General features: G+C 39.1%; 1 protein-coding gene across 1 annotated transcript in view; it reads left to right on the forward strand.

Annotated features, from left to right (window-relative positions):
• FANCM (Fanconi anemia, complementation group M) overlaps positions 1 to 10,514 on the forward strand; it is a gene marked incomplete at its 5' end in the record, with an annotated part of 46,144 nt that overhangs the window by 22,967 nt on the left and 12,663 nt on the right. The window contains one exon of the mRNA XM_010015048.1: positions 8,591 to 10,292. Coding sequence (XP_010013350.1) covers positions 8,591 to 10,292 — 1,702 coding nt within the window. The remainder of the gene's footprint in view (positions 1 to 8,590; positions 10,293 to 10,514) is intronic.

A 10,514-nucleotide genomic window follows, 5' to 3' on the forward strand; every position in this document is an offset into this window, starting at 1 on the left:
CACCTTCCAGTAGACCAGGTTGCTCCAAGCCCTGTCCAGCCGGCCCTGAACACTGCCAGGGATGGGGCAGCCACAGCTTCTCTGGGCAACCTGTGCCAGCACCTCACTAACCTCACAGGGAAAAACTTCCGTATATCTAATCTAATCTCCCTTCTTTCAGTTTAAATCCATTCCCCTTTGTCCTGTCCTTACATGCCCTTGCCAAAAGTCCCTCTCCAGCTTTCTCGTTGGCCCTTTTAGGTACTGGTAGCTGCTTTAAGATCTGCGAGCCTTCTCTTCTCCAGGCTGAACAACCTCTGGTCTCAGCCTCTCTCTGTAAGAGATGTGCTCCAGCCCTCTGAGTATCTTTATGGACTCCTCTGGTCTCAGTCCAACAGGTCCACATCCAGTCTGCCTGTATTTGCAAGTGCAGGGCTGTATAACACTGGCTCTATATGATTTTTGCCACTGTCTTTTCATGAGCAGTTCAGCATAAGACTGGGAAAACCATGAGGTTTCAAGTCGTGTTTTTCTGCCAGTTTTTTTGTTTAACTCTATTTAATGTCCTGCTCCATTTCCCAGTGAGACCCCACAGACACATTGTGCTTGCTTAAAGCATAGGCAGTCCAGGGAGAAGGCTGCTGCTGCCTCTGCACTAGCTTAGTGTGCTTCTGCTGTGTCGGATTAATGTTCCCCCAGGCGCGTTACATGTACTCCATATACACAGATTGCGGTGGTCTCCATTCAGCCTTGGTGTTTTACAGACTACTTTGACTTAGGCATTCTTGGTGAAGATTGTTTCTACAGAAGTTGAATTCTATAGAAAGTTTAAACTTTCAGTAGCTTTGCTTTACTGTAGTGTTTAGATGTGTTTTGAAATTGTAGAAAGCATTATAATTAAACAGTAGGATAGCATAAAGGTATATTACTCCAGCCTCTAAAATTTACTTTTAGCAGAAATGAAGCCTCTAAAAACTTCCTAAAATATCATTCTTATATGAAAATAAGTGGGTGCAAGCAATAATTGGTTTAGCAGTGAATTCAAGGGTTTTGTATATATGTACTTTGCATCCAGGTGCCTGCTACAAATATTCTATTGCCAAATATACCACTGCTAATCTGTCCAATGTTAATTTACAGTTCTTAACAGCAGAGGGATTTAAGACAAATACAAGCTATTTCCTTAAACAAGTAAGATACTGAACCTCAAACCACAGTTCTATTGATTATTTTCTTAGTGAGGGATAACAATATAAAACCAGGAAAATCATTATTTTACTAGGAATAACCAGATGATCTGGAAGTTTCTGATGAAACTAACTATTTCTTGGGAAGATCCTTATTCAGGTATTGGTAATAACTTTATATGAGCCAACTCAGGAGGTTATTTGTGTTTTCCTTATGGGTGTTTTCTATTACAAAAGTAAGATCAGGAATTCACTGATGTGTAGCTTCCCTTTCCTTGTACTTATTTAATGACACTAAGCAGCCTCCTATACAGTTGTATTTTGCATAATAGGTAAAAGAAAAGGTCATTTTAAAGGCTTAGTTATTTTTAAATAAAGTGAAAATGTTTGGATTTATACATATATTATTTATATGCTCTTAATAATTTTGGGAAATTGGCACAATCAAAAGAAAATTTAAAAAGTAAAAGAAATCCCAAATATGAACCCTGTGACAGGCACATCCACCAGAGAAAAGCCTTTAATGCCTGTGTGGCTTTATTGCTACAGCAACAAGAACTGGGCAGATGGGGCTGGATTTTCTACTAGCTATGAGCAGGGATTTTCTCTGTAACATGGTAACAAATCAAGTTGTCCTTATGCAAAATAATTCAATATCTTTTAGGCATTTTTGAAAATTAAATTGGACTGTTTGTAAACAAGGTCAGGGCGAAGTAATTGTTGTTATTGCAATGACATTTGTGCAGGCTTCTGAGGATAAGTAAAATGAAATATTAAAGGCAAGTGCATTTTTTGGGGTGTAATTTAAGCCAGCAAATAGCATTTAGGTATGGTGTTTATGACAGGTGGACTAATTCATCTGTGGAACTGCTGGCTTGGGCTATGGGGCACTGAATCTGGCTTAAACAGCAGAGAGCAGATAATTAAAGCAAATACTCTCTCTTGAGAGTTTCAAAAGAAAGCAGTGCAGAGGTGGCCAAGCTTGTTCTTTATTCCAGCAAAACCAACAGGAACATACTTCCAAGCATGAAGGATGTTTACTCTTAGATGGTAAGGCTGCCAGAGAGAACCTGAAAGACCAGAAGTCTCAGCTTTCCAATTAAAATAGTTTCTTCGTGCTGTATCGATCTTCTGATCTTGTGGCCAAGTTATTTGAGTTTGAATGCTAATTGAGAGCTGAGTTAGATTGTTCAGACCTTTAATTGCAGGTGCTTTCTGTTTTTAATGATCCTGCAGGGTTTTGCACTCACAGTGGGGAGAGAGAAGAGTGATTAGGCAAAGGATTTTGGGGTGTCAGCCATGTGCAAGGAACAAGGGGATTGAGCCAATTGTGCGGCACCTGGAAGGGCTTAGCTGTGTTAATTTGAGTATCTGCTGCGTTTGGGGGTGACTCGGTGTTCCTGTACAGCACCACATGAAAGCCTCTAATACCCCTAGTGCCACAGGTTCAGTCACACCAGCCAGAAATACTCCTTCCTCCCAAGCTGAGTGATCTTAGTTTTCTGGAAAACATGGCATAACGCTACATTTTACAGAAACCAGCGGAAATATTAAGTATGTGATACAGGGTTGCCAACTTAAATCTATGTACAAGAGAAACTTTGTGTGGGTTCTGTGGTCTGGTGGGTCTGACACCCTCCTAGCTGTCTGCCTTTGTGGGGTTTTATTGCTAAGGAGTCCACTCCTCATCTCCCTCCCTGCAGTCAGCCACAGCTCGTATCAGTCAGGGCTACTGTTGACTTCTCTTGGGTTTGCTCTATTGTTATTTTGTTTGCTTTGGGGTGTCTGCCTGTGTACAGGTATTTTGCATTTAGTTTTATGGATTTAATATAGTTGTATGCTGCTTTTCACAAAGCATCAACATATTTATGGATGTGAATAGTTGGCTGGTTGTTCTTTAAGCTTTTACAGAAGACTGATTTGGCAAAGCTTTTACAATAAGTGTGCTAAGTGTAAAACAGCATTTTGAGTCTTGGAACTCTTGCAGGAGCTGCTATACACCAAATGTCTGTGTAGATACTATTTATGTTTTGAGAGGGAAAAATATTTTAAAATTGGTTTTAATATAATAACGCATTGGTGACGATCAGTAATGTTTATTTAGAACACTGAACTGTTACTGTAGTTGAAAAACTGCTTTTAGGTGCAACAGTCATGCTGTCTGCTTGGATCTAGCTGTTACTGCTTGTATTTTTAGTGTCGGCATGGAACTGCAGTAAGTTTAGGAAATTGTTAGTCACTAGGATTCAGGAGTGTTTTGCTATCCATATTTTCATTGAAATTACGTAGTCGTATCCAGGTTATTGCTCTATATCTCCCTGTAAGATGGTGGGTTGCCTCCTTCCCCTGTACATTTTTATAACCCTTAGCATGGGGACATCCAAATCTAAGGCAGTCAAATAGGAAATGCCAGCTTTCACCTATCAGTAATGTCAAATAACAGAATAATCTGCAGTTACCAGGTCAGACACCTCTAGTACTCACTAACTATCACTTCTGTCCAGGAAGTTTTTATAAAATAAGCAGTTACTAAACCATAGATTAATTTATTTTCTGACACTTCAGATGTTCTTGATCAAGCACTCTTTACATTATAACATTCTAGCCTCTTTAGTGACAGCCATTCCTATAATTGCTGGGGTACATAGCCCGTATTTTGCTAATAAATCTTTCCTTCAGGGATCGTTTGAGTGTTCTTGTTGTGTAGCTGTTTGCTTTATAGTCAGTCACTCTCTCAAATTAGAGCATCAGCAAAATAAGAACAAGCAGATAAAGGAATAGTAGCCAGTTCCTGCTAAGCAGGAGCAGATGGTGGTTCTTCAGGAGTTCTCAGCTGCGTAGATCAGCCTGGGAGTCACAGGAGTACAAGGTGTCAGACACTGACTTGGGATTTGAAGAAGAGTGTTGGGTGGCTGCATGAGAGAGTTTGTGATTCATTCCAGGCAAACTGCCTGAAAACAAAAGATCGATATGATTAGTAGATACATCAATAATGTGATGTGTTAGGAAGAGAAATATCACAGCTTTTGTAGATGGAAATTGTAGTTTCCACGGCCCTTAAACTTCTTACGGGAATCAACTAGACACATTTTTAAGTGTCATCTATTATAATACACTTGAACTTCCAAAAAAGTTTTTGACAGTGTTCCTTTCCCTAGAGTATCTTCTGGAAATTAAGCCATCATGGAGTAGGATGGATTGATTATTCTGTTCATTAACCAGTTTCTGAAAGGTATAAACAGTGGCCTGTATTCAGATAGCTGGTAGGTGAGCAGTGAAATCACATAAGCATCAAAATTGTTTAACATATTTGTAAGTGGGTTGGAGAAGTAGTAATTTTTACAGCAGTGGAAAATTATTTTGATAATAAAAGATGGTCATAAAGAATGACAAAATGTCCTAAAGAATTAGGAAAGTTGAGTTAAGTTCTGTACTAGTAAGTTCAAAGTTGAATGAAGGAGAAAGCTGCCTTAGCCAGGAAAAAGTTGTTCTAGGTATTTCTGTGTGAACATTAGTGGTCACTGTTGCTCCAAAAATGGGTTAAAATTTCAGAAATGAGTAGGAAAGGAATATAAAATAAAGCAGAAAACATTCTATGAGAGTCAAAATATGTTGTATGCCCATATCTTGTATGTAGTGAAAGCTCTTCCATTGCCCTTACGGTTATTGATGTAGATGAAATGTCTAGCCAGTGTAAGCTCACATGAAGTGGCCTAGGTGGGCACAGGAGTGTGTTTTGGGGAAGGAGCATTTTGTCATTTCTTTATTTCTATGCTTTTCTCAATTCTTGGTCAGATAAAACACACTGGGTTAAAGCAGACTGGGTCCAGCAGCTGTGAGTGTTTGTCATCTTGCATTCTTGTGCCTCAGTCTCATTACTGGACATTGGTAAATACTATGTAGTACATACTTTTATGTTAAACCATTTCAGAGGGTAGCACAGGACTTTACTGCCTACAGCCCAGTTTGTAGGCAAGTGAGTAGGATTGCTGAAAGGCAGAAGCTCTCTTTGTAGGAGTGAGAGGAGCTGGAGGAGGACTGCACGCTTTGATTTCTCTGTCCTCCAGAAGTCTTCCATTGCAGCTGAAGTGCATCTTAGCTTCCTTAGCGAGTATATGTTAATATATCCAGTATATTAAAAGCAATAATTATAGCCTAGGAGATATTCATAAACATTTAAAAAGTGTTTGTGGGGAGTAGGGGAGAATGGTCATGGCTGAGAACATTCGAGGCACAGCGGTTTTACCTCCGTTTCAGTCAAGCTTTCAATTAAAGAAGTTCTAATTGTTAAAAATCTATATTGTATGTGTTTATAGACTTATCTTTTCATTTCTAAATAGCAAAATCACCAGGGTTTTGGCAGACATCTGAATCTCATTAGAAAATGTACAACCAAAGCAGCTTATGAGGAAAGAGGTTAATTTTAATTTTGGTAGATGCCTTAATATTAAATACTTGAAAACAGAGTATGCGTGTGTATGTGTGTTATTATATGTATACCAATATATTAAAAATGAAAATTTTTATATCTTAAGTTTACTTTTTTTGTTTTTATTTTTTGATACTAAAAAACCCTGTTGCTTTTTAAGCTGAACAGTAATTCTGAGCAAGGTCATTGATTTAGTACCATAAGAGATGCCTGTTTTTCTATTCTTGCATGACCTATTTGCTGAGTAGCTGGTACACACTGGAGCTTACTAGGCTATAGAAGAGCTGATCAGGAAATGTAAGATTCTACAAGTTGTAACATTCAGGCTAAAATGTGATAATTATAATTCTGACCTTTCACTCCATCAGTATTAGCTAAGCTCACTGGGAGAAAGTATTTTGTTTGGGAGAAAGTATTTTGAACGACTAAGTTGAACTGGAACAGTTATGTAACTCCATGTAAGCTTGAAATCAGGTTACTAAAGTTTGTCCTAGATGCTAAATTTGTCTTCTGGACTGTTCTCCTGGCACACAGCAGTTCTACTAGACTTTAGTTTTTCTTTCACCTATCAAGTTAGAACATAGTCATGGGTATATGCAGTGGCCTAATGAAATTCTTCAGTGGAAGAACTCCTTGTTCCTTCTGTTTTCTGTGTTGTACTCAGTTACTTATCCATGCAAGAAATTTCCCTGTTTTTTCTCTTTTTAAGTTTCTTTAAAGGTTTTGGCAGGCATTTGTTGAAGGCCTTTCAGAAAGCTGGAAGTTGGTATGCACGGGAGCATCTCAATGTTGGTTTTTTTCTTGCTGGTCTCTCTAAAGAAATCTATCTTCTTCCTGATATCTAATGTAAATCTCCCCTCTGTCAGTTTAAATCCATTCCCCCTTGTCCTTACCCTTCATGCCCTTGCCAAAATTCCCTCGCCAGCTTTCTTGTCAGCCCCTTTAGGCACTGGAAGCTGCTCTGAGGTCTCCCCAGAGCCCTCTCTTCTCCAGGCTGAAAAACCCCAGCTCTCTAAGCCTGTCTTCACAGGAAAGTTGCTCCAGCCCTCTGAGCATCTTCTTGGCCTCCTTGGGACTTGCTCTAACAGGTCCATGTCCTTTTTGTGTTGGGAGGCCCAACATAAGATTTGCTCTTATCTGCTCGACCTCTGATCCAGTTGTGATTTGAATTATCCTTTTACATACTCAAAACCCTCATCTTTTCCTACACGTTTGATTAGTTTTGGGTTGCTTTACTTTGGGTTACTTAAACAAATGCAGAACAATTCAGAGGCGTGAATAATCTGTGCTGCATCTCTTAAAAGTATTGGGTGGGCAAAGAGCATCTCCTCTCTTTCAATAAGGTTTAGTGGTTTGGCAGCTAATCAATCTTTAATCCATTTAATATATGTTGTGTTCTTACAATGCTTGGATGTTTTAATTGAAATGTTGCACAACGCTCAGTCCTTACTTACGTATCATTATCAGTGCTGTTATCTTGTCAACCAAATGTGTAATCTCCTCAGATGACATTTGTGAAGTTAATTAGACCACGTCGTGTTGGTTATTGTTTGTTAGTCTTTGATTTCCTATGAAGCCTTCCTACCTTGGTCTGTGTTTTGACTGAGCTTGAGGGAAACTAATTATTTAGAAACCACTCATAATGGAACTCATCCTTTAACCTTTAATAGCAACTGTTTTCTTTGCTATTTTGGTTTTCAGACTTCTTATAAGTCAATTGGTATACTGTGAGGATCTCCTTGGGGATCTCTCTTTTAAAAATCTTTACTTTTAGTTACTTTGGCTGTGTTTATAAATGGATAGCCTAAGCAGAGGCACTAAGTGTGTAGCAGGTAAGTAGCATCTTCTGTAGGGACATTCAGAGTAGGTGTTTGAGAACCCTTTAAAGATGAGTTTCTAGCAGCTGAACTTCCTTCCCCTGCTGGACCACTCTGGTGCTGACCACACACAAACTGCACACATTGTCACTGAGACACAAGTGTCATTGCTGTAAATGGGATTTGGAACCAACTGTGTCCCTGACCCCAAAACAACCTGTACACATGTTCTTCCTATTTATTCTGCTTATCATCCTTTTGGTGGCATGTATGAAGTTAGTGATCAATTTGTTTAATTATTATTATTACTGAGAGTGAAAAAACACTGTTAATACTGGATAGTATGCTTTATCTACTGCATGCCTTAATTTTGAGCTCTTAATTTAAAAGAGAGAGAAGAATAATGAATGAATAAATAGCTTTTCAATCCAGACAGTCCTTGTATGGATACCTAACTGGGAATGATGTCAAAGTCTATTGTGCTTTTTTCAAGTGTATTTTTAAAAGAGCTAGTTGCCTAGGTCAGTGCCTCTTTGAACAGAAGATTAATGAGCGTGCGTAGAGAAAAAGAGTAAGTTCAAAGTATGTAAGTGGGAAGTTCTTAATGGGCTATCAAAGGCAATGGCCAAATTGGAAACAATAGTAGAAAGAGAATGGAGAATTCCAGGCTTACTTGTGCTTGAATATGGGCTGCTTCTGCTCAAAGCACCTTCCTCTTATTTGCTGGTCCTCCCAGAAGTACAGCTGGTAAGCCTCTCTGAGGATGCAATACCTTGCATATTTCGTTAGTAGAGTTGCTTCCTGTTAATGCTCTGAGAACTGCATCTTAAGTCTGTGCGCAACACAGTCACCCAGTACAGAATATTGTGCATTGGTGCTCTGTTGCAAGCCATGTTTATTTACACATGGTATCTTTCAGCCTTTCTAAAACATTTAGGCTTGACTACCCAAGCATGGATTTGCAGCTACTGCCAGCAAATGTTTTGTTTGAAAGTTGTGACTTTAAATGCAGAATGAAACACTTTGTTTTGTTTTGTTTTTGTTTTGTTTGTTCTTCCTCCTTTCTAATAACCTTTAGGAGTATGAAAACCTTTGTCACTTGTTTTAAATATCCTTATGACGAGTCCTTGTAAGCCTGGATGTGTTTATAGTAAATATTATACTGTGTTTGTCACCAGGGAGATTGCTGCTATGAACTGGAGATTCAGCCTCACTTACGTATTGAAGATGTTAATGTTCAAAGGAATAAAAGTCATCCCTTCATGACCAATGCCACATTTGATCAGAAGGCATGCTCATCTAGAAAAGAAGTGGCACACAGATCAAAAGTAAAACCATTTTTACCTGATACAGATGACTGTGATAGTGAATTCTTCACCACATTTAAAGTAACAAAACCAAAGACTCCAAAAGAAACTTCCGGATCTAATCTGGAAGTACCTGTGTTGCCTACAGATACTAACAGTTCCACTTCTTACTCAGCAGGAAATGTTGACCAGGGCAGTCAAGAGGACGAGGAACTAGAGGTGACATTTGACTTAAATGGATTTATTGACTTATGTGACAGCAGTGACAGTACTGTAATTGATGAAAGTGCAGCAGTGAAGGAAAACAAAACTCTGGATAAAGCTTGTAGTTCACTGGGAACAAACCACACAGATCTGGGTTATAGTAGCTTTACAGCCGAGAAATCACCTGTGTCCTCTGACTTATTTTATCTTCCTGAATCCTATGTGGATTCATTTGCTCTTGTGAGACCCCTTGAGGAGCCTTCTTGTTTAAAACAAGTATTATCCCATCTGAAAAGGCTTTTATCACAATCTCCTCCCTCATTGAATAAAGTTTATGATTTTGAAAACATGATGAGAAATGAAGAAATAATATGTCCATTTGAAAAAGTTATTTCTGATGGTTGTTCAGAGAGACGACAGGACAAAGTCTTTCCTGCACACTCAGATGCTGATTGTTCACTGCTGCTCCTTGAAAATTCTGAAGAGAGGGTCACCAGTGAATTGCGTGGTTCTTTAAGTACTTGTTTTCCAAAAACTGTCTCATCTTCTGAGACCGCTGTTGTTAAAGCCAAAGAGGAACTTCACTGGGATAACAGCTTTGATAGTCTGTTTGACAATGAAGAATTCACTGAAATTCAAGAGAATCAGTATATTGCTCAAAAAGAGGATATTAAACTTGACAAGAAAGAAGCGGTAATGGGTGAAGAGAACAGTATACATTTATTTGAAGATGAACACCTTTATGACACAAATATTGGAAGTTTTTCTACAAGCAATAAGCATTTAGGCAGGTCAAATTCAGGTGAGAGTGCTATTGGGCCAGTTGCAGAGCAGGGCTCTGAGTGGTTTCCTTCCAAGGTGTGCTGCAGCAACACTGATATAACCTGTGAGGAGCAGCCAAGAAGCAGTAAAACCACAGCCATGGAAATGGCAGGTGGTGTTAGTGTGAGCGAGCAGTCTCTGGATAACGATGATCTTTATGACTGTTCTCAAGAACTGTTTTCTGTTAATTTTGATTTGGGATTTTCCATTGAAGAGTGTGAGAATGAAATCTTTGAAGAAGATACAGATACTAATAATACCAGAAAATCAAATGGTGCCTTGGGGAGTCATACAGATGTTAAATCCACTGAAGATAAAAAGAAGTTACTGAATGATCACTCCAAACTTGAAACATCACCAGAATGGGATCGCAAAGGTCTTGAGAAAAGAAATGCTTCCACACCGTTGCCATTCCAGAGCAGGAGCGTGAATGGCAGAGAAGGAGCTGGGGGTGCTTCTGCTGCAGTGCCTTTCCTGGAGTCAGGAGGTGGAAGAACAAGAAGTGGATCACCCAAAGCTTCGACTCCTGCATTTTCTACCCCAACAAGTAGAAAGGTTGTGAATTTTAAAGCTAACAGAAGAATTCCTATGAATGTCTTCTCTAGTGCCAGGGAGGAAATCACAGAGGGGCCTCTTACAGATAAAGTAAATAAAAGCCCATGCAGGCAGAACTTTGGGAGTTCAGCTGTGGATGAACTTCATTCCCTTTTGGGAAGAACTGAAAACCTGGACCACACCAACATTCCTAGTTCACTTGTGTCTCCTGCTG

Source organism: Nestor notabilis, unplaced genomic scaffold, assembly GCF_000696875.1.
Source record: "Nestor notabilis isolate BGI_N333 unplaced genomic scaffold, ASM69687v1 scaffold895, whole genome shotgun sequence".
Lineage (NCBI taxonomy): Eukaryota > Metazoa > Chordata > Aves > Psittaciformes > Psittacidae > Nestor > Nestor notabilis.